This window comes from Cibotium barometz, chromosome 10 (assembly GCF_041138505.1).
Source record: "Cibotium barometz isolate CiBa-2024 chromosome 10, ASM4113850v1, whole genome shotgun sequence".
NCBI lineage: Eukaryota > Viridiplantae > Streptophyta > Polypodiopsida > Cyatheales > Cibotiaceae > Cibotium > Cibotium barometz.
In genome coordinates this window covers 1439257-1465558 of record NC_141055.1, presented here as the reverse complement: position 1 = coordinate 1465558, position 26302 = coordinate 1439257, and the positions used below count along the sequence as shown (strand labels likewise).

The 26302-nt window shown below is 46.3% G+C and overlaps 1 protein-coding gene across 1 annotated transcript in view; it reads left to right on the top strand.

The window, feature by feature from the left end:
* Positions 1 to 477: 477 nt before the first annotated feature.
* LOC147634433 (3-hydroxyisobutyryl-CoA hydrolase-like protein 5) overlaps positions 478 to 26302 on the top strand; it is an 82218-nt gene continuing 56393 nt past the window's right edge. Inside the window, exons 1-10 of the mRNA XM_086803498.1 lie at positions 478 to 633; positions 725 to 808; positions 899 to 967; positions 1224 to 1287; positions 1379 to 1455; positions 3339 to 3422; positions 17281 to 17365; positions 17636 to 17721; positions 17860 to 17981; positions 24557 to 24617. Coding sequence (XP_086659624.1) covers positions 595 to 633; positions 725 to 808; positions 899 to 967; positions 1224 to 1287; positions 1379 to 1455; positions 3339 to 3422; positions 17281 to 17365; positions 17636 to 17721; positions 17860 to 17981; positions 24557 to 24617 — 771 coding nt within the window. The 5' untranslated portion in view covers positions 478 to 594. The remainder of the gene's footprint in view (positions 634 to 724; positions 809 to 898; positions 968 to 1223; positions 1288 to 1378; positions 1456 to 3338; positions 3423 to 17280; positions 17366 to 17635; positions 17722 to 17859; positions 17982 to 24556; positions 24618 to 26302) is intronic.

The following is a 26302-nucleotide window of genomic DNA, read 5'->3' as shown; positions in this document are numbered from 1 at the left end:
TTTGAAAGGACAAATATTCTTTCTTACCTTTCCTTGAGGGAAAAAATAAGGGCCTTCCTCTTAAAAGGTGAGTTTCATGATGATGAAAAGAAAGTTCAACGTGTAGGTGTATCTCTCTTTCTCTCTCTCATTGTTGTAAAGAAAAGACAAAAGACATTATATGTAAGATGCATTTATCTGAGAGTGGCACACCTCACCAAATTTGAGAGAGAGAGTTTCTATGTGGTGAGAATTGAGAGGGAGTTTCCATAGGCTCCGAGTGACCCGTAAATGTTTTGTGGGCGCGCGGAGGTATACAATAGAAAGAGTGGTCTTTACATGCGTAGTAGTAGTTGTTTACACCACTTTTAAGTTTTGACTGGCAAACAAGAAGCATTCAACTCGTGGGCTTCACACCACATTAGACGTGCTGCTTGCTGCGCCTCGTGGGGGTGAAAATTCGACCACCTTTCACTTAGATATCATAATATATAGGTACAGTGTCTATTCATCGCCCTCCCCTCGCCCTTCTTCACTCTTTCTCGCCGCTGTGCCATCGCCGCTGGCCAGGTTTCGACACTAAAAACCCTTGTTTTTGGAAGCCGTCTTGCATATATGGAAAACGAGAAGACTCCCGATTACCTTGTGGAAGTGGTATATTTTGCTACAATTATATCGATTGACGCCTTTTTCTTTGACTTCTGAATTCTGGGTTCATGTGAGACAATCCGCTTGTGTGCCCCAGGGTCTGATTGAAGAAGAACAGAATGGCGCAAGGATTTTAACTCTTAATAGACCTCAGAAGCTTAACTGTATTACCCTTCCAATGGTACTTTGATGACATTACATGCAAATTTTCATAAACGTTTGCTATATCTAGAATAGCTATAACTGGCATGTTTATTCATGAAATCTACAGGTGAAAAGGCTCTGTGAGGCTTACGAGAAGTGGGAGTCGGATGGCGACGTAAAATTAATCATCATGAAGGTATGCTATAAGCTTTTCAAAAGGAAAAGAGTGATGAATTGTGCTCTCCTTTGTACGAAGCAAACAAATGTTTACACTAAAGAGTTCTCAAAAAAGGGCGTAAGAATGTATCACTTAATCCTAATCCTAATCCTAGTCATATAACCACAATCTTAATCCTAATCGGTTCACATTTGATATATCTAGTTATATTATAAGTCCTGCAAATATTTTTCATGCACAGAGCTTGATTGTTGATTTTTCTGTTTTATGTCAGGGTGCTGGACGGGCATTTTGTGCAGGTGGTGATCTCCGAATGTTTTATCGACATGGGAAACAAGGTTCAACTTTTTATTATCAGATACAAGTTCCTATAGCAGAGTTAAAATTTCCAACAATTAGAAGCCTAAGCATTCTGCTGGCCTGTTGCAGAGGATGGATTGTGTCGGGAAGTGGTATACAGAAAATATTGGTTGGATTTTCATCTTCATTCATATAAAAAGCCTATGGTAATGCTTCATGTCCTCATTCTATTCCTGATCTGCTTTCTCTAGGATTTACTTTCTCTAGCATGTTACCTAGGGACTCTAACAATTCAATATGCCTACAATTTTGTAGTAGGATGTGCCTAGAGCATCCCTTGAGAAATTCAGTAACAAAGTAATGAGGAAGCTCTGTTGCACAGGTGGGCATAATCAGAATTTTCAAGGGTCTAGATGATCAATCCCCCATGTGTCGAAGGAACATATCCATGATTTATGTCTGCCCTGGCTGGTTCCTGGGATGAGGCCTCTTCTAAGATTTCTATTATTTGCCTCAGGTACTTGTTTTTGCTCTGTGAGCATGAAGTTAACACTGCCTAACTAGGGCTTGACCCGAGATTGCCTCAAAATCCGGTGCAGTCAGGACGTTAGTCTATAGAAAAATCATCAGAATATGTGGAAGGATAGGGTACAATCTCTATATGACTGCCTCAACCAAGCGTGTTACTTAACTGACCATAAAACTTTGATCAACCTCCGAGATTTGTCCTAAATCCCCTTTCTGCAAACAAGGTAAGTCCCATGAAAGTTTGTGTGTGGGGCTTAGGTGTAGTGGTGGTATTGCCTGTCCTGTAAAGTCAAAGAGTGCCATTGGAGAAATGTTTCATTGACCAGCAGGTCCGCAGGTCCTTGGAGGAATTAGAAAGGAGATGTGAGGCGTCCCATCCCATCCAGAAAACCATAGTTTGTTATCTGTCATCCACTCTGAACTTAGGATCTTGCTCTTGTGTGCCTTCTGCAGCTTGTAACTGTCTTTCCAGAGCTTGTAACTGTCTTCCCATGCAGTCTGTGAGAGAGAGAGAGAGAGAGAGAGAGAGAGAGAGTTGTATTAATGTCTACAAAAGGCCTAAATGACCTATGAGACCAAAAGGTTACATCATGTCGATGAAATACATCATGGGTACTAAAATAAAAATCAAAGAAAGTAATAAGAGCTGAAATGTCAGATCTGATCCCAAAACAAAAGTGTGCAGCTCTCATATCACCCTAAAATATCCCACATAGGACGCTGCAACATGGCACCCAATGTAGTAAAGCTGGACCGGCGGGAGAAAGTCCCACAGTATATAATTTCTAACAACGTCAAAACTCAGGCCAGCCTTGTTAGCAAGGCAGCTTAGTGCTGTATCAAGGTAGTAAATCCTTGCAGGCAAACCTTTCCAAAATTCCATGCTGAGAAACTGGCTGTTATTAATTGTTAGTCATATTTAGATATGCTGGTGTCTTTCTGTACATGTCACATGTTATGTTATGTTGTGGTTTGGTCTGGCGTTTTATCACCAACCCTGCATCACACTTTTTTATTGAAACACCCATAGATTTGCTTTTAGTTTAGTCAAGAAAAACCTTTTAATACTAAATCATGCTTCAATTTTGACCAAGCTATGTTATTGAATGGATTTTAAGACTTTTCAAGTATCTACATAGACCTTGAGAGGGGAGGAGGGAGCACAGTGCACGAGACCTACTATAGGCCATTTAAAATATCAAAGGCTTTGTCAGGCCATCTTGTACAGATTTGCACTGAAATGTGTTGCATGGTGGGGTTAATTTTCCTTCACATGGTGTTCTCATGGCGATTGTCTGGCTCCAAACAAGAACTTCACAATGAGCATATGGTGTGCAACTCTTTTCAATCTAATGCCACGCGAAATCCTTAGCATTTCATTTACATTTACTACTTAAAATCCTGGGGCTGTATGCTGATACTACTCATTGCATTGTTGTTCTGTTATGTCTGCCTATTAACAGGCTTATGTATACTGTGTACCAAAAAGAACCATGTCGAGAGTTATGGTTTCCAAGAGATTAAAATGACTTTTGCAATTTTTCTCCTTTCTCTTGTACAGGTAGCGCTGTTGCATGGCCTTGTCATGGGTGGTGGTGCTGGTTTGACTGTGCCATGTCGATTCAGAATTGTCACAGAGAGAACTGTGAGTGCTCAACCATGTTTTCTTTCTTATCCTATGGTAAAACTTGGAAAAGGTTGCTTTGCAGATTACTTGGAAAGTATTGCTTTGCAGATTCAAAGGCATTAAATATCCAGGCAGGCCCTTAATTGAGTGGATATACCACCACAGCTGTCCATAAGGGGGGCATGAATTCAAATCCTAACACCTAAATATATACATATATAACTCGTTTAAAAGAAAAACATTCAAGCTAGCAAGATGTGAAAAGTTAAACACGACCAGTCAAATGATCATGAAGGCCATATATAATTTTTAGCTCATGGCTCCTTTAATTAGATGAGCTGTGGGAAATTAATCATATGGATTAACATTAGCATACCTTTAACTTACAACCACTTTCTCACATAAAAAGATGAGGGAAAGTGGGATTTAAACTCAAGTCATGGCATTAGAATTTCGAACCCAAGAGCAAGCAACAACATTAGGAGCCATTAAGGGATGTGTTTTTTAAGAAGCACGTGTGCACGTTATTTTTATCATGTAGGAGGTTGGCCTTAAGTTTATCACTTCGCACCACGAATATTCCCTCCTTTTTAATGGAATAAACAATTAAATTGGTTTAATGATAGCATGAAGTCAATTGACGGAAGTAAAGAGTACTTACTTGCATGACATTTCTCCAATCAGGAATACTACTCATTTACGAAAAAAATACAGCATTAATTACATCAATTACAATACTTGGAGAGTTACTTGAACTTTATCCCCGATAACGAGGCCTTTCAGCTCCAAGACTACATTGCCTACAACCAATTACTGCACGCATCCCATACCACGCACAGTAGCCATTCTTGGGTCGTCCACTCATAATTTGCATCATGGACTAGCCAATGTCCTAGAGTTACACATTGACACTGAGCACTCAGTTATGTTGTAACATAGAACTGGTATGATCGTGTAACACACAACAAGACCTTCTTTATACCTTTAGTTAGTGAGCATGAAGCAATCCATTTTTATCTTTATTCATAGGAGAGAGCCGAAAAGAGAGAGAATGTAGAGATGACACCAGATTGGGTCCCAATCTACCTACTTAAGGGCCCCCTCCTGCAAGCAAGCAGGAGTATTTGGTTTATTACTTTGGAGAACTTATGTTACAATGCAGAAAACTTACTGAGAATGATGACGGAGAATGCTAAATGCAAGGACGATGTAGACCAAATGTTTGCCGAACCATCAAATGGGTTGAAGACAACTTTGAAGCCACTTTGGAAAGCCTTGGGACTGAAGCACTAAGGCGCTTGGACTGAGAATGATGTTGCACAAGGCAGAAGTTATCAGAATATGCAGCAGAGATGAAGACAAAATCTGAAAACACAAGAGCAAGTGCACTGCTGAAAAACGCAGCAATAGAGAGGGAGAGAGAGAGGTGTGTAACTCTACTATATACACTAGGAATCCCGAAATACTGAATACAAACAGTGTGGGGGCTAGGGGCCATTTTGTATGGCCCCTATGATGCAGTCAGCCAGTAGAAAACCAGTCGACAGCCCTCTGTAGGACACCCGACTGCTGCAACATCAGTCTGCCAGCATTAGACCAAGTCGGCCACCTACAGAGAGAGGTGGGGAGCAGCGGAAGCAGTCGGCCACCACACTTGGATCAGCCAAGAGCCACAAGACAGCCTCCCACACCAGAAAAAATAGGGAGAGTGGGGAAAAATGAGAAAACACCTAAATCGGGCGGGCACACCCACAACAGAGGTCCTGGTGTAAATATACAGACAGGAGATGACTGCTAACACCCCCTCTCAGCTCCTGGATGTGGAACCAACCCCAGTGAGCTGGAGTGCCACCGGAGCAAAGCCTGAGATAGACTTCGTGAAGAGGTCCACCACACTGTCCTCCGTCGAACAGAACTCTAGCAAGATGTCATCAGCAAACGATCTTTTCACGAACAAAATGCCTCTGGATGACCTCGGGGTCCACCAGTGGAAACCCAATCCTGCCAAGTAACCTGCAACCTTACCACCTCGTAAGCAGCACCACTAGCAGCCCGGTACTCTGCCTCTGTCGACGACAATGCAATAGATGGCTGCCTCTGACTGCTCCATAAAACTGCTCCTGAGCCAAGGGAAAAACTGTAGCTTGATGTCAAGGTCCTCGTGTCTGGCTCTCCTCCCCAAACTGAGTCACTCCATCCATGGAGTTTGACTCCATCCATCAATCCCCCTCCTGTGTAAAAGAGTCCAAGATCCTTCGCATGCTGTAGAGACCACAAGATATGCAATCGTGCCTCCCAAAGAGTCCTTTGCAAACATGAGCTCAACAGCCTCATTAGGAAGCTCCCGTCCAATCTGGAATGCATCAACCAAATCAATGAACCATTTTGCTACTGAGTCAAGGATGCATCATACTGCTCACAAGGATCTACATCTATTACGGTGGGATGCTAAGTCCTGGAAACCTTTTGAAGACCACTCAAGGCCTTCGTAAACCTGTAAACCACCCTCTCTGAATCCGGAACCACAAAGCCTGGAGAATGTGCAACATCCACCTCCTTCTGCAAGTAATTAACTACCACCTGCCTGGCTTTCCAATAGGTCCCCGTGGAAAGAACTTCCTCATCTACAGGAGTTTCTTTGTTCATATTTTGGATGTAAAGCTTAAAGAGGAATCTGTTCCTATTGTATCGGCTTCGGCCATTTCATCAGTAATGAAAAAGCATCTTTCCGCGTACTTGGTTTTTGTAAAGGATGCAAAAACCAAGTACGGTTCACTTTTAGTTGGATCACATGGCTGATATCTTATTGTATTGGGCAGCCTTCGTTATTGGCGTGGTTTTGCTTTGGACGTCTTGCTGTATCACCAGAATGCAATCGAGGACGCTTGCCATTTTTCAAGAGGGGGGTATGTCACGACCCTGTGAATTTGTGCAGCATAAGTGTGAGCATGGTGGTCGGTGAGCAAGATATATGTTTAAAGTTCATACTTGGGGCAAATGTTTTATGTAAATAACCCCATGTGTGGACAACCCATGTGTGGAGGGAACAAAAGGGAACTAAGGTTTATAACCTTTATAAAAATAAAAGAACATTCCTTTTTTTTTTGAGCATCGTGGCCATTCCTTTTTTTTTTTGGAGCATCGTGGCCCCTAGACTATTTTGGGGGCCCACTTTCTTTTGGAGAGAGTCGGGCCAGCATGCTATCTCTCTCTCTTGCTTTTGGGAGGCTGGCTGGCGGGCTGCGCTGAAACACACACAGGCGCAGCTGAATCTCTCGCTCTTGCTTTTGGGAAGAGACTGGCTGTTGGGCTGCACTGCTGTACATACAGGCGCAGCTGAATCTCTCTCTCTCTCTCTCTCTCTCTCTCTCTCTCTCTGCTGTCGGGCTGCGCTGCTGTACAGACAGGCGCACAGGCATATTATTGTGTGCATCACGCAGGCAGAGCTGGACACAAAGAAGTGGACTGCAGGAGGGAGTGCAGGGTTGGATAGTATGTTCACCCACAAGTTTCTCTCTCTCTCTCCCCCCCACGTGGAAACAGGTGCTGGACTGCAGGCGGCTACAAGACAGGAGGGCAGGATAGAATAGAGCTTTTCTCATGCCTCCTCTCTCTTGTGAAAAGTGACACAAGGACTGTAAGTTTCTCTCCCTCTTTGTGAGCATTGGCTCAGTAAGAAGCAGCCTACAGTGGCCACTTCTAGCCCTGAAGCTGAATACAGGGCAGCCTTTACAGCTAATGTGGAATGTGTTTGGCTACGACGCCTATTAGCCGATCTTGGTGTTGGACAGCCGTCCCCTACCACCATTTACACTGACAGTTAGAGTGCTTTGGCAATTGCATGAAACCCAGTATTTCATGCCCGCACAAAGCATATTGAGGCTCACTATCATTATGTCAGGGAAAGACTCCATGTAGGAGAGATTGACTTGGCTTATGTGACTACACATGCCAATATACCAGATGGGTTTACAAAGCCTCTTTCGAGGGAAAAGTTTGAAGCTTTCCACACAGCTTTGAGCTTACAACCTCTACCAGGGTAGTCTGCTACACCCTGTCTCCGTTCACACCATTCACTTGAGGGGGTTTTGTTGGTCATGACCATCCAGCCACTCTCGGCTAGTTCAGGTGTGAACCCAGCTTACTCACGGGTACTTTTTCCCTGTGGGTGGCTGGACACAGGTATTTTCCCGTGTGAACACACTTTATGTCTGTTGGGCACCTTGCCCTAGGCTTTTGTGTACTCATTGTACTTTTGTACCATATCACAATAGAGTACTTTTCCAGTAGCTCTCTTTCTCACGTTTCTTGTTCAAGCTCATTGTGTGTGTGTGTTGGTGTACAGGCAAGCTCTCCCCAACCCCAACAGTGGCTTCCATGTCAAACAACACTAGAGCATTCTTGTTCGGCAGTTTGCCCCAAGAGAGGAAATCGGGTTTTGAAGTGTTTCCCAATACATCGGGAATCCTACCAACCATTGACTTAGACTTTTCCTTAGAATTTACTTGCTCTCTAAATCCCTTAGAACGATCCCGACATTGGGCTGACATGTGTCTCTCTTTCGACATCTAAGCATTTCCCTTGTGGTGGATCTCTATTTGCTCATTAGTCAAGTTGTGCTTTCCTTTGTAGGAGTTTTGAATACCCCTCGGCTTCATAGGTTGAAACCTATTCTTGGAGTTCTCACACTTCTCAAGTACCGAAGACTTTTGATCTCCAATACTTGTCTGTTTCTTTGGTTTGTCTACTACCATGTAAACCCCGGCAACAACTGAAGCTGAATGCATCAAATCTTGGACGGTATCGTTCGGGTATATATTCACAAACTCTCGAATGTTGTCATGCAAACCAGCCCGATACTTTCTTAACTTAGACTTTTCAAAAATCTCTTTAAAAGGAGTAATCTTTAGATATGCATCCCAAAATTTCTTGTTGTAGTGATCAACTGTCTCATTGGTTTCCATCCACAACCTTTCCCATGCAAGGTGCGCATCATCTTCATACTTCTTAGGTAAAAACCGATCATAAAACTGCTTCTTGAAGTCTTTCCATTTCTTGGAAGATGTTGCACTCAACCATGAGTGCACCCCACCATGCATTGGCTGTCTCCGTAAGATGTAAACTAGCCATGTGAACCTTGGATGACTTAGAATAGTTTACGGAACCAAAAGCAATATCGAATTGGTAGATAAAAGTGAGGGTTTCGTCTGTGTAACCATAAGCTTCATCATAAGGTGTAAACCTCACTGTCCTTCCTCCTCCTTTGAACTCGTTAGCTTTGCGCTTACCTTTCTTCCCTTTCTTTTCATGCCGTGGAGAGGATGACCTAGAAGGGGAAGAAGAGGAAGAAGAAGACGAGGAAGATGAAAGGCTTCATGAAGAAGATGGGCTCTTGGACCTTTTCCGACTATGTCGTCTTTTCCCCCGATGAGAGTGGGCTGATTTGGAATGGCTCCTCTTCCTTCCACGAGAAGGTGGAGGGACTAGGTGATATCTTTCATGAAGACTTCTGATTTTCAGCTGCAGCCTCCTTTATTGGTTGCTCTTCCCCTTTCTTCATTTGCTCGATCTTCATTTTCCAATCACCAGAAATGAGAAACGGGAACGGAAACGTTCAAGGAATGAAAACGGGGAAACGAGTATCATTCCAAGCTTGTAAGGTGACCTTGCATTGCTATCCTGCCACGTGTTAGTGACATGTTACTTTTTTTTATATAGAGATACTGCTTTTTTTTTTTTTGGTTTGTGCGTTGCGTTTTCGCATATTTAACCTGTATTTTGATGCTTCGGTGACACTTCCAGTTGGCTCATCTTGTAAGGCGCAATGCTCATAGGTTGAGACCGTAGAACTAAATCTATCTTATGATCAACCGATTGACTAGGCGGAAGGCCATTGAGGTAACTCAGTTGGGAAACATCGGCAAAGCTTGTGTCTCCCATACATCAAGACTAACTGAATTAAACTCATAATTAACATCGGATGACATGGTATCTAGAACACATTGGAACACTTCATAACTAGAATCCTTTAGTATATTATTATGTTCAACGAAGTTTCTAGGTGTAGTGGATGGGACATCAAAATCACCCTGCAGACAAATCTAGACACTGTCCTTGAGGAAAGATAGCTTATGACCCTTCCAATCTATCTGTCATCGTGGTTATGAAACCACTCTTTATCTATAATAACATTTATTCTGTCAAGATTCATAATCTGAAAATCTAGTGGCTTTGAGCAGCTTTGTATAGCTATAGGCAACTGAGACACTTGCTGATCCCAAAACTGTGCGCGTGACGGCATGTCGACATGATACTGGTGATCACTTGGCTGCGTCTCCACTCCCACCTTCTGCACAAGCTTGGCATTCATGAAGTTATATCTCCAGGGTCAAAAAGAATGTGAACAGTTTTCCCCACGACTGATCCATACATCTGTATTCCTGCAAGAACTCTGATTTGAAACAATAGTGTGTACGGAAGTAATCTTACCTTTAGCCTCGGTCGCATGGGCTCCCTTTGACTTGCCTTCACTTGAAGGCAGTTCGTCCTCATGTGCCCTTGGCGACCACAGGTGAAGCATCGAACCTCCTTAATGAATTGAAGAGTCTTCTTTCTTAGATTTCTTCGAATTGGGGTTACCTAAGGTCTATGATTGACACTGGGTCTATGCAGGAGTCTGTGAAGTCTTCACATGCTTAAACTTTCGTTTACATTGGGATCCTGGCTAGTCTGTTAATGAGGGTTGTTGGGGTTGTAAGATGAAGTTTTTAATCTTGGACACAATGTCATACTCATCCTCCGCATGCAAGAACTCTTTCCGGAAAACCCTCTCGAAATCTACCCACGTTGTGGGCTTCACTCATAACTCTTTCCACCAAGTAAGGGCTTTCCTTGTCACCCTCCGACAGTCGAGCATCCAGACCTAGTTGTGGATGACTCTGCGCCGAAGAGTGGCAGACTGTTGGCGTGTGCCAGGGCCATCAGCCAACTACTAGAGCTAAGTATCGCCACCACGCGTGCCAGGCTAACAGAGTACAGGAGGATGCAGTTCTGTCAGAGAACCGATTCGAGCATTAATCACAGCACCCACCAGTCGGTGACGAGCCCTCTCCTGTCATCACTGAGAGGGTCCCTCCGGCCCCTCCAGTTTGGCAGCCGCTTCCCCGCCGAGATTCCTCCTCCAGTTCTTAGTTTCTAGTGAGGCCTACTGGCCCCACTGATCCCTCGGCATGCACCTCCCAGCACCCTCCCACTTAGGAGGCCCATTTCCACCCCCTCCTCTCTGCCTCCCCCCCCCTCTCCTCCTTCGCCATCCTCACCTATACTTCTTCTTGCAGCTGCCCCCTCTGCCCCGTCCTCTTCCTTTGAGCCCGTCCTCCCCTCACCCTCTGCCTCTCCAGAGCACTCCCAACGCCCTCCAGCAGTCCCCGACCCAGAGCGTAGACAGTTGGTGAGTTCCATTCGCCGCTTGATTCATCGTTTCTCTAAGCGTGTTGAGATGACCATTGCTGCTTCCCAGGTGAGGGCTCTCCCGCCAGTGTCCCCCCCCCGCCCCTTCCCTTTTCCCCTCGCGGATCTTGGGGCTGCCCGTGGATTATAGTTTCTTCCGATGTCTTCCGGTGGAAGGGACAATATTTTCAAGGAGACAGTAGCTCCCATTCGGATTTGTGTGGTTTCTCACCACTCCAGACCTTCTATGCCAGAGAGTTGCATGATGATCTTCTCTTTTACTTTGAGTGCAGCCCTGGGGATGGAGTGGGACTCGAAGTTGGTGGTTGTTGCCATCTAGGGACAGGCAGTTGAGCTTTCTCACCATCTTCACGATCTTCGCATCATCGACGTGCTCACCCACATTTGGCCCTTGGCTAGGATGGAGCTTGGAGCCTCAGGTCATAGAGACCAAGACGGGGAGGTGGTGGCCTCCAACATAGACCTTGGATTGAGAGCCAGCTTGCTGCCGCCCGTACAGAGATTAGATCTATAGAGGAGAGGAGGATGGAGTACAGGTAGCATGCCAGAGCTTCCTTCTGGCCGGCGATAGAGTTACAGGGGGTTTCTTTGAGATAGTCGGCCGCCACAGGAGGAGAGATGGCATTTGTAGGTCGCGTGGTCATGATGGAGCTATTGTTTCTGATCCCCCCCCATGTGAGAGCCATCGCCACGGATTTTTTCCAATCTCTCCTCACTGGTGTCCCATTATCCTCACAGGTGATGGACATGCACGAGAAGGTCTAGCGGCACACGAGAGAGGTGGCTCCCCCTGCTCTCTGGTCCTTATTGACTCCATTCACTGTAGAGGAGCTGGTGGAGGCACTGACAGCACTTCCTAGGGGCAAATGCCCATCTATTTCTTTCTTTGTCACTGGGACCTCATGGAAGGCGGCCTTCGAGCTGCCTTCAATGAGATTATGATCATAGGTGCCATGCTAGAGAGGCTTTCGGAGGGTTTGATACACTTGATTCCCAAGGAGGGTGGTGACACATTGGAGATCAGGCAGTGGAGACCCATTACCCTTCTTGGGACTGCCTACAAGATTTTGGCCAAGGCCATCAGAAGGAGACTTCAGCCTTTCCTCCCTGACTTGATTCATGACACTCAGACAGGCTTTGATTAGGATTGGAGAATTTTGGACATCTTCACCATCTGGGAGGTGACAGCTTTGGCTAGGATGCGGCAGCAAGACCTCATAGTGCTCCTCCTAGACTTTGAGAAAGCTTATGATAGGGTTGATTGGAGCTTTCTGGAGGGCACACTGAGCCAGACAGGGTTCCCTGTGGAGTGGATCCGAGGTGTTTCAGAACTCTACTCAGGTTCTCACAGTCAGGTTCTCATTGAGGGAGCCCCTAGAGACAGATTTCCCCTTTCCCACTCGATCCGGCAGGGCTACCCTCTGGGACCTTATCTTTTCTTATTTGTCGCTGAGGCCATGAGCAGTTTCCTCTCAGCTCAGGAGACGGGGCTCCAGGGATTGCATCTCCCCCTCTGTACTTAGGAGGAGCTGCTGGACTCAGAGTTTGCAAATGATACAACAGCTTACCTTTCTGGAGATGTTGGGAATCTCCAGAGATTCGCTGAGGCGATTGAGATCTTTTGTCACGCATTAGGAGCGCAAATCAACTGGCTCTAGTCGTGTGGCTTCTGGGTAGGCTCTGCACCAACTTGGTGTCCAGTCAATGCTTTACAGTGGATTCTAGGAGGCACTCTAGTTTGCTATCTTGGATGTGAGGTGGGCATCGATATCTCTTCGGAGCAGTATCTTGCTCCCCTTCTTTTGAGCATTTGGAAGAAGCTTTTGTACTGGAGTTCCGTGAGACTCTCCCTAGCTGGTAGAGTGGTGGTGGCGAACTAGGTCCTTCTTGCCACCATGTCGTACATTACTTCTTGTTGGGCCTTCTCCTGAGCATGTATTGGTCAGGTCCAGCAGTTGTTCCAGAATTTCTTATGGACCGGTAGTGACGGGAGGCCTGCCAGGGCCATGGTGGCATGGAGAGTGATCATTCAACCGTGATGTAGAGGGGGCCTAGGCATCATTGACCCTGCTATTCAGAGCCGCACCTTGCTGGGCAAGTTGATTGTTAGAGGACTCCTTCCCGATGGTGAGCCTTGGAAGGACTTCCTCTTGGCCCCGATTTCAGCCCGTACCTAGAGTCTAGGGGGTCCTTGGCCGTAGAGTACCAAATGGGTCTTCACAGAGATGCGGGCCTGCGGATTTAGCCCTGCCTTTGAGGACGCGCGCCCGGAGTCTAGGGGGTCCTTGGCTGCAGAGTACAAGATGGATCTTCACAGAGATGCGGGCCTACGGATTTAGCCCCTGCCTTTTAAGGACAGATTTGCAGCGAGTTTACTTTGAGCCTAGGATCACCTCAGGCCGGCCCTCACGCAGCTAGCTTCGGTTTCCTCAGAGGCGCGCCTTTGGCAACCATTGATCTGGAACCCTTTGATTTGTTTATCCAGTGGCCACACACTGGGGGCCTGACCTCATGTATCATGGGGCACATTGAGCTTAGGACCTACGAGGTCCCTTGGAGATTGGCTTGCACATAGGGAGTTCGACTAAATCAAGTTTGGAAAAAGTTGTTCTACTTTGACGCTCAAAGTTACTTTACTTGTTCTCAGCTCAAAGGCCAGGGCCTTTACATTATGTGGTGGCCCGTGGCATTGGAGGGATACAGGATTCCACCATCACCAGAACAGAGCTTGAATGGTTCCATGTTTTGATTCCAACCATCAAGGCGGCTTTAGAGTCTGGAGAGCCTAGTAGTAAGAAGCCTAGGATATAGCTATGATGATTATATAACTTTCATGACTATGTTGTGAGATGACTATGTAATTTTTATGTTATGAATGGAAATTTGAGTTGTAGAGTTTTTTTTGTTTAATGCGTCTCTTGTAATATATTTTATTTGAGAAAAGCACCTACACATGCACTTGCACTTGCAAATTTTTTTCCACGAAACCCTCGCAGGTTCAAGAGAGAGGCTTGGCAGGGATCCGGGTAGAGACAGGCTCAGCATCAATATTGACTCTGCTATTCCTCAGGAGTGGTTGACACCTATCCCGATCCCCCCATTGTGGTGACAAGGAGTGTTTACTTGTCATGATTTTCTTTTGGCAGTCCACGGGGCGGATGAGGGCAATGGTTTGCGCACTTTTCCTGTTGGTTCCCATGGCAGATTAGAGAGATCTGAGCCCCTCTTGGAGGATTTCACTGGATGCACCTTATAGTAGGTGAGGGTGATTGGATTTTGGTTATGTGAGTGGCACATAGACTCCCCACCAGCCAAGGTGGCTTGGGAGAGAGATTATGGCGGCTATGGGTATGGGAGAGCCGACCCCTCTTGCACCTCCAGTGGGACCTGGGAGAGTTGACTTGGCACTATCCCGCTGAACAGGAGGAGACTTTGGATTCCCCCTTTTTTGCATATTCAGTGCAGCTAGGTTGCAAGATTCAGATGCCAGAGATTGATGGAACCTCGACAACAGTAGTACATTGGCAGTCACAAGGCCTCTCACAGTGCCTCCTCTCAGATTTTTGGAAGAGGCTCTGGGACAGTTTTCGGCCCAAAAAGATCACCCTCTTTCTTTGGTTGATGGCACACAGGAGCTTGGTGGTTGGCGGTTGGATGTTGGCCAGTAGCTTTCCCGAGGTGCGGTCACCCTTAGAAGTCTCAGCGACATTGTCTTTGGGATTTCCTGAAGGCTCAAAATGGTTGTATTTATCCCTTTGTGACCGCTTTTTCAGTAACTAATAGAAGGATCTTTTTCCTGGGAAAAAAAAAGGGCTTTTCTTGCAAGGAATCCCTCTACCATCTGTATCTTTTTATCCTTGGGGAAAGGATGGAACTCCAAGTTCGTACCCCATCCGTGAAGCGAGGAGTCAACTGTCTCTCGAGTATTCTATGTCCGCTCCTCCGTATAGAGCTCTCGAGGAAAAGAGGGTGCAACTAAAGCTGTCCCAACTCCCCTGTTGCAACCAAACCTGCCAAAGTTGCTTGAATAACAACAATAGTGTTAGTTAGGCTTGCAATCTGCTGCTCAAACAAGGTCATCCTTGCGTCAAAGTCAACCTTAGCGACCAGGTCATTGACCGTCACATTGTCATCCTGATGGTTGTCATCGGGTTGAACATTCTCATCCATCGCTTGATTGTTATGTACTTCATTAGTCATGACAAACCCAGGATAATTTGCTGCTGCTCAAGGAAAACTTGCGTGTCGAGATGAAGTGTCGCCAAAATCCCGCTCGTCCATGAACACACGTCCCAATCCTGCTCTTGCGGGTACTTTCAGCCCTCTTAACCAAGGGGATTTTCCTTTGAATGTGGAAAACTCATGAGCAAGGAGCTTACTTGCTTTTGAGTTTTTTCCTCAAAAAACTAAAGCATTTTTCAGTTTTAATTAAAAAATTCAAAAAAAAAAAAACGTTTGTTTTCTCTTTATGCTACTTTTTTCCAAATCTGCCTGCCTGTTTTTGATTATATGCGTGTGCTTTTTTTTTCTGCTGGCTGCTGTTCTACGTGTTCTGCTTGCTGGCTGCCCCCTTCCTGTGTGCGATGATGGGCTGCCTTCTTGGGCTGCACTGCCCAGGTCAATAGTTGGGAAATCCTACATCTATGACGCCTAGACACATACCTCTGCAGCCTCTGCATTAGTTTTGCTTTGATACCAACTGTAAAGTCCTTCCCTGAATCTGCCCTAAATAGGGCTGAAAATCAAGGTTAGTCCTTAGCCAAATCATGCGGTAGCAGACTCACGTCCCAACCACAACTGGCATTCACCGATCTGCCCTGAGCCAAGACCAGGGCTTCCTGCACAATCCAATAGGTCTGTGTCTAACTCCGGTGTCCATACCACTGAGGCCTGCCCGTAGGCCTTTGACATGCCAACCCATGTACTTGCCATGTGCGTGGCATGAGCATGCCTGCTCTCCTAGCCCAAGCCAGATCATCAGTTCTGCATCTGCACAAGTATGTCTCATAATAACCCAAGCTTTCACTTATATTGTGATAACTACGCCATAAACAACTCACTATAAAAAGGTTTCATCAATCCAGGAACCCTAGCCAAGTATCAGCCTGCTGATCCCTAATCCCGGGACCCCTAACCATACTGGATTAGATTTGTAATCTGTAGATTAGTGTCCAGGTACATAACAGACTGGTTGATGGAACAAATGGCTGTCAAATTCAAAAAATTGGACAGTACTTGCCTTCCCTTTCACTTTAGAGTTATAATTCATCAGGTGATTTTAATGGCGTACTTGCAGGCCTACATTCCATTGTTCTAGTTTAAGGATAGACACTAGTCAGAGTCAGCACGACACCTCCCAGACCTTCATTACAGACTTCTTTCAGTTGCATCCACTGAATACAGTGGATGCCTCTCCCACTATACAAGGGAAGAGGGACCGCACAGCTCATCAACTACATAGCGGATCAGCTTTTGATTCAGAAAGGTACATACATTTGGCCACCTGGCCACCCTTGCCGTGTCATGTATTTTCATATCTAGCACTCCGAGACCACCACTTTCTTTGGGTCTACAGAACTTGTGCCAAGCTAGAAAAGAGAGCTCTTTTCCCATGTTTCCCTTCCTAAGAAAGGCCTTCATGAAGCTCATCAATCTTCTCCCCCTAGTTGCTGTCTGAGCGAAGACATCCTGATGACGATGGAGGTCAAGTAAGTACAGACCCAAGCATCTCTGATCCTCGTACTCCTGCGTCACCCGTGAGAGGGCTGATTCCATCTCAAAAAAGACAGTGGAATCTCTCGGGAATCTCATAGTAGGGTGGGCATCTGAACATGTAGTTCTTCACTGTTTCCACCTCCTCGGTCATGCATACTCTGCATACCTGTGCCTCCCAAGGGATTACCTTTCCTCTGCAAAACTCAATCCATAGATGGTGTGATGATACTCTCAAGTGGCCAATGGCAATCCACATGGTGCGTGACCTGTGTTTGTGAAGGTATTTGGGGATCACAATAAATCCATCCTCGGAGACTTGACTTGGAGGGAGCCCCGGCGGAGACATTTATGTGTGGTGTATGTGAAGCCATGACAGGTCGAGACAATAAGATGGTTGATCTCTAGAGAGAGAAAGAAAGAAAGAAAGAAAGCTGTATTAACGTCTACTAGAGGCTGAACTCGACCTATGAGACAAATCAATGTACAACTGGCAATGTCTTCTGGATTTTGCATGATATCTTTTAATGTCCTATCCAATGCTTCATGTTCATACCTATGCATCATTGGAGCCTCATTCCATCATTCTGGTACTACAGTTGGAGTCATTGTCAAAAAAGCTACTGTCAAGTAGAATATTTTGCTCAGATTGTAATCTTATATGTATTTTGATTTTTTAATTCTTTCCTAGCAGGTATTTGCAATGCCAGAAGCTGCCATAGGCTATCATACAGATGTTGGAGCCTCTTACTTTCTTTCGCATTTGCCAGGTTATTTTGGTATGTCTATGTCCTCCAAAGGATCTGAGCATAAGTGGTGATGTTTTTGGTTTTTTTTTTGGGGTGAAGGGGTTCTTCATGTGAGCTAGCAATAATATCCAATAATGTTGATCCCTAGATGGGTACAATAATGTTGACCCCTAGATGGGTTCATGGATTTTCGTGTGCGCATGTTGCTCTTAAGTGTTCGCATGCTTGTGATCTTAAAATATGTGGGGTATTAAAGTTAGTATCATCATCTATCCAAGCTCAAACATGGACAAATTCTAGGAGTTTATTTGGCATTGACGGGTGTACGTATTGATGGAGCTGAGATGGTCTCGTGTGGCCTTGCAACTCACTTTGTGCATTCGGAGGTTTGTGACCCTCCCTGTATAGTGCATCATGCTAAATATTTCTTTCAATGATAGCGTTTTGCAACTGATCTCAAAATTCTGTAGCCAAGCAAACTATTGCCCTCTTCTAATAATAATGACTGCTGTCCCTTTGTACAGAAGCTACAAGAGCTGGAAGAGTGTCTTGTGAACATAGATTCTTTGGATGAAGCTGCTGTTTCTGCAGTGATCAACAAATTCTCCTCACCTGTTGAGGTTGGAGAAAAAAGTGCCCTTCACAGGTCCGTTCTTTGATTCTTGACTCCTTGGAGGATCCTCTCTCTCTCTCTCTCCTCCCCCCCCCCCCCCCAACAAATAAAAAGAGACTTCTATTAAGTAAAATAAAATCATACAACAGGAGATCTAAAACCAAAAGGTAGAGTGATCTCAACCAATCGGGGGAACTATGCTGCCATAAGAAATCCCTGTATGAGTGGAGGAGAAGAAAATTCCACGGTTCCACTTACTCATAAATCTGCTGTGTTTTGTCTGCGCAGCTCTGGAAGATCCCTGTATGCGGGCCCAGGTAGTCAAAAGTATGAATGTACACTGGGTGTCATAAACCTGAATACCCTTGAAGGCCTCTGAGCATCTGTTCTTCCAGATATGCCACACCGTGATACTAGCAATAATCTCCTAGGTCGTGTCAATACTCAGAGAAGGTGGAGTGTATCGTAACTGGGGGGATATCCTGAAGAAAACACCTCTGAGCTATGCCCCTACGGACAAATATGATAGGATCTGCTCCCCTGCCCTCAAAAAGAAGCTGTGGGCCAGACCTAGTTAACCATGCAATAGCATCCCTGTTAGGATTCGGAGCCCTAATGCGTGAACCACCTCTTAAGGTGTGAACACCCTCCTATGAGAAGATAGGATAAGTGTGCCACTTGTCATTAGCATAATGTGTATCTGTGATCCCTGTGGGTCAAAAGATAAGGCTACCAGCATACATCGTGCAATACTCTCTCTCTCTCTCTCTCTCTCTCGTATCATCGTGTTTTCTTTGCAGTCGCCATAGCTCAAGTTGTCTCTCTCTCTCAGCTATTTGCCTTAGACCCATCGGCACCCATGGCTATGCTTACCTCCCAGCTCTCACATGTACTGCACTCCGCAGCCGCGAGGAGTTTCCCATACCACATAGAGACAGGACAGCCACCTACATCTGGGAGCATGCCCCATAACCGATGGTATGATGATTAGTGCAGAAACCTTTACCGCAGTCTCTGAGTGCAGAGGGCTCGCGGGGAGATCACCCAGAGACAGGCAGGTAGGAGGATGCATACTCTCACCCGCCGTAAGCGGCGAGCTTATGACAGTACTGGGACACATATCACATGCTCATGAGCAGAGATGCTGCTTGCTGCTTGGAGGAGACTCAGAGAGCCCCGTCCTCCCACACCTATTACCGATCCTCAGACCTGGCAGACATACGCAGAGAGACTCTATGATGTGCCTGCACAGCCCCCTATACCACAGCCCACAGAGCCATGCCCCACAGTCTCCACCTTCTTCATTCGCACATGGAATGACCGTATTGACAAGGCCATGGCGGTCATTGGGCTCGGGTTGTCCGACAACCTGATTCACCAGATGGATTTCACCAAAAGCTCAAAGAAGGTATGGGACCAGTTGGAAAACTTATTTGGTAATAAATCATTAACTCCAAAGTCTTCCTTAAGCAAAAAATTTTCCACTTAAAAATAATGAAAGAGAAACTTTGGGAGAACATTTGAGCAATCTAGGTTCCATAATACAACTCTTTGGCTTGGAAGTTTTCGTGGATAAAGATGACAAGAAAGCTGTGCTTCTATCAAGTATATAAGAGCTTTCAAAATTCTTTGAAAGGGTGGCTGAGAAAATGACTTATGATGAGATGATAGCAATTCTCATAGATGAAGACCACCGAGCAATATGAGATTTCCTCTGAGTCAGAAAGGGCCATGTTTACAAATGGGAAGGGAAAAGAACAATCAGATGTAACTTTTGCAAAAAACTCAGACACACAGAGGACCGATGCTTCAAGAAGATGGCCAAGGAGCAAGCGAAGGTGCATGCAAACCTGGTGGCAAAAGATGAAGAAGTCCAAGAAGCAGGAGCATCCTAAGCAGTAGGATAATCTTTCTCTAAAGGAGGAAGATTATGAAAAGCCAATGTGTGTGGTCCTCTAAACTTGATTGTAATAAGTGTTGTATGTGTCAGTCCTTCTATATGTGTGTAATAAACCTTGAATCTTATAAAAGGCTCCATTTTTTTGCATAAGGTTTTTCAGGCATCTCCACCTTGGCTCCCGAAGGGGGGTTTGTGAGGATTCAGAGTCTGATGTGTGTGAACCACCTCTTAAGGTGTGAACACCCTCTTATGAGAAGATAGGATAAGTGTGCCACGTGTCATTAGTAGTGTGTGTGATTCCTATGGGTGAAAAGATGAGGCTACCAACCTACAAAAGCATGCACTCGTTAAGAGTTTAATCAATCAATCAAAACCAACATTGAGTCCTAGGTTGTTAGAGGTAGCAGAGGCATTTGGTATGAGGTGGGTATGGTACAAGGGGAAACAACCACACAGGTGGTCTATAGTGCCAACTGGGCTCACCACCACTATCAATAAGAAAGGCACCATGATGTGAGATCCTCAGGAAGGCCTCCAGGCGCTTCTACATGCAGTCTGAGCCACCTTGAAGTTGCCCCCATTGACCACAGAGGGTATAAATGATATTGAGCCAGATGCTCTAGATGGACTCCATTGGCGGGGTGAGGGTGCCTTAGATGGCTTCGCTGTATCGAGCTCTCTAGATGTGCCATGCAAATCTCCCATCTCTGGCTAGAACCTGGAGTCTAGTGACATGTAGGTTGAGCTGGAACTCACACCGCAGAAATACAAAGGTGAGAGACCTGAAGGGCTAGTCCCCCACCCTCCTCATATGGCATGATGACTACGGCCTTAGTGGCCCAAGCGATTGTGTCCCACGTAATAGTGTGGGTAGGGGCCCAATGCATAGTGAAAATGGGTAGGATCAGCTACTAAACCTATTGAGCCTTCGAGCAATGCCAAAGACAATGACGCTGAGACTCTTGGGGATGGCCACACCTCGGACATAATGGTGGTCTACCCCCAATGGTCAACCAAGGGCCAATTGCCAAGCTCCTATGTGCCAGCTGCCACATGAAGAGAGTGATCTTCAGCGACCGAAAACTACCCCACGACCGCTTCCGAAAATCTGAGAGAAAGTGCAAGAGGCTCTGGGATTGCTCTTGCTGCTATTGCCCTCAGCCTCTGAAAAGGCCCAGCCGTGCAATGTATGGAAAAAAGGGGGTGCCATTTCCTCACCGTCCTCTGGATCATGCCATGTCCACTCTCACGGGTCCACTGGAGACGCATGAGAGGCTGGCCGTCCCAAATCCATGAACGCCTGGCCACCTTGGCGGGTGGAGGGTCGATGTGCCACTCATGTGCTTGAAAACCAATCACCCTCACCCTTTGCAAGGTGCAACCCTTGAAATCCTTCAAGGGGGTCTCTGCTCTCTCTAGTCTAACATGAAGCCCAATAGAGAAGGTGAGTAAGGCTAAGCTCTCATCCGTGCCATGAAACTGCCTCGTGAACACTCCTAGCCGTTGGGGAGGAGGGCCTTGTATCAGGGCCATCCACTTCGGAGGGATGGAGGAGTTGATGTCGAGGCTAAGTTTGTCTTTGCCCCGAATCCCAGTAAGGGCCCTCTCTTGGGCGACTGGGAGTTGCTGTGTGAATGTAAGCCAATCTCCAAGTGACCTAGCAAGGCCCGTGCTCAAAGCTCCCCACGATACGCGTAGGCGAGCCTCGAGCATGTGACCACTATGCAGACGGACCATGGGGTTCCAAATCAGAGGCTGTCAGGGACGCTCTTTGGAGACTACTGGAGTTGACTGTTGCAGGGCCGGCTTGAGATGATCCCAAGTGTGAGGCCAAGGGCCTCCCATGATTGGGGTGTGGGCAAAGATCCTAGAAAGGCTCAAGTTGGGCTTCCCCCCTCCTGCTCGTCGTTGCTACTTGTGTCCCCCCTCTCCTTCCCCCTTCGCTGCCCTATTCGCGCCTACACCCCCCTCTCCTATGCCGCACATCTGCCCCCCGTGTGTCCTGCCCGCGTGCGCCCCCCTTTGCCCCCTCCTGCTCCCGCCTTCGCCTCTCCTTATCTTGCCTCTTGTCTTGTCGCCTCCCCTTCTTCCGTTGTCATCGGCAGCGCCCTCAACTTGTGGGCTTTTCTTTATTTTTGGCAAGTTTCGACCTCTTCTGGTCCTTGCCTCCAGGAGGACTCCATGGCAGCCGCTACTTCTCCCCCAACTGAGGCCGCCGTTACTTGACTTTTGTTTTCTGAAGCAAACCTGCAGCTTCCGCTACGACTATCGCATCCCTAGAGGCCTCCACTCTGGTATGCAAGATTGTTGGTAGCCACACCATGCGTGGCCAACTCAGAGACCTTCTTCAGCCTAGCCTCCTAGGTGCGCCTACAAAGATCATAGATATTCATCCTTTGGGCCATGGCTACTACCAGGTTGAGTTCGACTCACCAGCGGCATCTGATCTTGTCATGCAGCTGAGCCCCATTGCAATTCGTATGGCCTAGGCCTTCTTTGCATGGTGGCAGCACGGCTTTGACCCGACATTTGACCCTCTAGCTCGAATTTCAAGCTTTTGCGTGACAGTCTGGTTTCCAGGCCTCAGGAAGGAATATCTTCCTCTTCTCCTGGTGATTGGTGGTGACATCGGGAGAGTGATGGAACCCCCCCCCCCCCCCCCCCCAAAACCGCTGCCTCACCCTCGCACGAACAGCTGGGATTCTATCTCTTCGCATCTGTGTTGCCTCATCGGATACTGTGCCTCACATAATATCTATTCCCAGCCTTAGGGGCGACCCCATTATGCAGCGAGTGGTGTATTTCGGCCTTCTAGGCCAATGCGTCATTTGCAGATAGATGGGTCATTTGGCTAGAGCTTGCCCTCGACGCCACTCTAGGTGACCGCCCTCGGTGTCCCCCCCCCCCCCCCCCCCCAAGGGGGTGGCGGGCATTGTCTGGGCGGGTTGGCGGGCGGTGCCCGTGGATATGTGCATGCATAATTTCGCGAGAAATGAACTCTTAGGTGTTCGTAGGTGTAGTATGTCACCCAGGGGGTCGTGGTGGGGCCCATTGTGCGTGTGCCTGGGGGTGTCCGTCGAGCCCGTCGGGATTTTTAATTGGAAATTGTTTGGGACTGCCTCGGGATCCTTTGGGGCTCTCCGTCCGTCGTTTGGACATTCGGAATGCTGCTAATTTTGGTTTGAAGCCGCCAGATTTAAAAACTTCACGGGTTGATTTGGGCCACTTCGGTTACCCATTTCAATCCCAGAGAAAGCCTTGCCCGGGGTATTGTCGTGCTTAAGATTTCAAATTTGAATTCAGTTTTCTCATTTCCCGAGTAAAAAGTGCTTAATTTGCAATCGTCTCAAAATAGCAGCTTCTCAGGGTTAAAAAATAACAAGTAAATGCAACTATAATGATCTAGCTGAACTATACTTGCAAAGGATATGCCATATTGTGCTAAATGTGCTATATTTATAATGGGTACGTTACAGTGGTACCCCATCAACACTCGCCATGGGAGCTGCTGTAGCCCTGGAATGCCAAAAATTTTCAATAGATCTGTGGGAGGCCGGGGAGCATGAGGAAGATCAGACAAAAGTTGTGGCTCTCTAGCATCCGGTCGAAGTTCCAACGGTATTAGGTATCAGACGCAGAACAGTTTAGAGGAAATGGGCTGCTCTCAAGAGTTTGAGGGGTTGCCTCCGACGAATTGGAATCTGCCCCTTCCAAGTAAGCGGGCATTGGTAAAATGTGAAGTAAGCTCTGTGGGAAGTGCTGCCAAGATCCAGTCCCTAGCCTGAGAGCAGGAAGGATGAGACCCGAAAATCTTTCCAATGAGTGTGGTCTTGACTTCTTTATCAAAATTGGACTGTAAGGTCCTAAGCTTGTCTTCGGAGAAAAGGAATGTTCTCCCTGTTGGTGGGGGTGGAGGATGATTGGCTTGGGCAGAAGCTGTAACGCCAATCAATGGGTGGGCGGCCGACTTGAACACAGTAAAATTTGTTCTGTTTGTTGATGCAAGCAAAAATGTGGGAGAGGCAGGAGGAGGGGCTTATCTGCGTAGTGCGACAGGGGGGTATGACAGATGCACGTAAGGGGGTGAATGATGGGAAGCAGGATATGCGCGGGAATGGCGGGTAGAAGGGGAAGGGGAAGAGTGGCAGCCGGGCAAGTGGAGAGGTGCGCAGGTCAGGACATACAAGGAGCTCCCGCTTTAGCGAATTTTGGTTTTGTATGTTCGATCCTTCAGTCCTGATCCCTACTTAGTATGTCTTTATTCAACATTCAGGTTGATATTCAGGATTTGATTTTGTGTACGGTGCTGGACTGTATTCTGCAGCTAGGGTCTTACATTGCTGAAAAGAATCTTCTTTTCCCTGTTATTAAAAGTTACATGCAGAGGTGTTCAAAGTAGAGCTCCTTGGGGTGTTTTCCTGAAGCTTTGCACCTTATTTTCTAATCTATATAAGTAGCTAATTGAGCATTCTTTTAGGAATGTCTTCAAATGATTACGTTTTCTCTTAAGGTTAAGCCTATAAAGTAACTCCTACTTTCTGTAATTTCTTTCCTTAGGCACTTGATATGTTGAAAGAAATCATAGGGTAGATGTATTAATACCAGCTTTGATTTTGAGTCTTGTTTCATGACGAGATTGTGCTGTGTGATTTGGACGTTAGTGAAGTGAAGAATTATGACATAGTGGTAAAACTTGTATGATCTACAGTGTGGAGATATTGAACAGCATCTTCTCAAAGGACAGTGTGGAGGAGATACTTGAGGCTCTAGTGAGTTAGTTCCAACTTTTCATTCTCCAGATTTCCTCTGCGTACTGTTGTGTGTATATGTGTGTGCACGTGTTCTTTTCGTGCACTAGCACCTGCTTTGCTGTTGGTCTATATTTGTGGAGCTCTATCCTCCTATGGCTGAGCTTCATATTGGCCTTTTAAACTGAAGGTCCTTGCAGGCCTCTTATAAATGTTTACAGACATATTTCTTGTAGGATCTCTATATGTGCTAACGTGCATTCATGATTGCTAACGAGTTGGGATCATTTTGTTTTTTCTCTCTTTTCAATATTGTGAGGTTTTAAAGAAAAATGATAAGACATGAACAAATTCCAGGCTTGCTATCACTAGCATCACTAAACTGAAGGGTTGTGTGCAAACACCCTTAGGCTGGGTTCAGAGCTGTCCAGATGAAAGAAGATGAGGTAGCACCTTAAGGGCACACTGGTAAATCCTCTCTGTATCCACCAATGGGCCTCAACATGCTGTAAAGGGAGGTGACCTGGGCCTGGACATCGTAGGTTCAAAACCTGCCAACACAGCCTTCTGTCAGTTTCTGCATCCTTTTTTTTTCCCAAGAAAAGATCCTCCCATTAGTCACCAAAAATGTAGCCGAATCAGCCAAGTACATGACCGGGTCTCAATCATGGGAGACGAGAAAAACAACAAGGGACAGAGGGGCTTCTCCTCACAGGCTGTTCACTCTTGGAGGAAGGCTATCTCATACAATGGGGGGGAGGGGGGAACACCCAAATAGGTGGCCTGTAATGCTAAGTAACCTTGCTGTCTGTGACCCTGAGGAGAGGACCGGTGCTCCAAATCTGCAGAAAAGCCTCCCGGCGTGTCTGCATACGCTGAGAGCCACCTTGAAGCTTCTCCCACTAGACATGGAGGGTGTGTATGATGTCCATCCATATGCTCCTGGAAGAGCTAGAGAAGACCACTGGTGGAGCAATATTTTTTTTTCCAAGAGACTTCTATTAAGTATGAAAAAGGCATACAACAATCACGGCTGTAAGCCGGAAAAGAATAGAATCACCCCAATATGTAAGGTGATTTCAACCACTGAGGAGCATCATGATGCCATGAGAGACTTGTGGGACTAGAGGAAAAGAAATTACTGGTGGAGCAATTGAAACTGATCAACAGCTGAACACAAGGAAGAGTTCCATGACACAGTGCCAAATGCGAACACAGAACACACATCGGGTATAGCTGAAGAGATGCAGGTTGAAAAAAAAATGCCCCAAATCTTTCATCATGTCTCACAAGGAGAGATTGAAATTCCTCCAGATGCATCCAATGCCCTAGAAGGAGAAATTGCATCAAGAGAAGATTATAAGGCACAGAGGTTGAAGGTGATGGTGGATATCTTAGGTGCGCCAAAACAAGAAGTCCATGACGTGGGGTTGGAGCTGGCATCTACATAACCTATAGATAAACAAGAAGCATCAGCATGAGGATGATGATAAAATCCACCTACTTGAACAGACAGGTGGACTCAGTGGGTGGCGTATAGTGCCCTCTATGGCCTCCTTGGTGAGCATGCCACAAATGTGCCATGCTGCAGTACTGTTGATGATCTCCCACCTCTTACAAGGGCTTGTGGCCTCCTCCCAATTGGGGCTGTTGATAACGGCGATGTCATGATAATGTGATGAGAGGAAGAAGGGCAAGGTTCTATC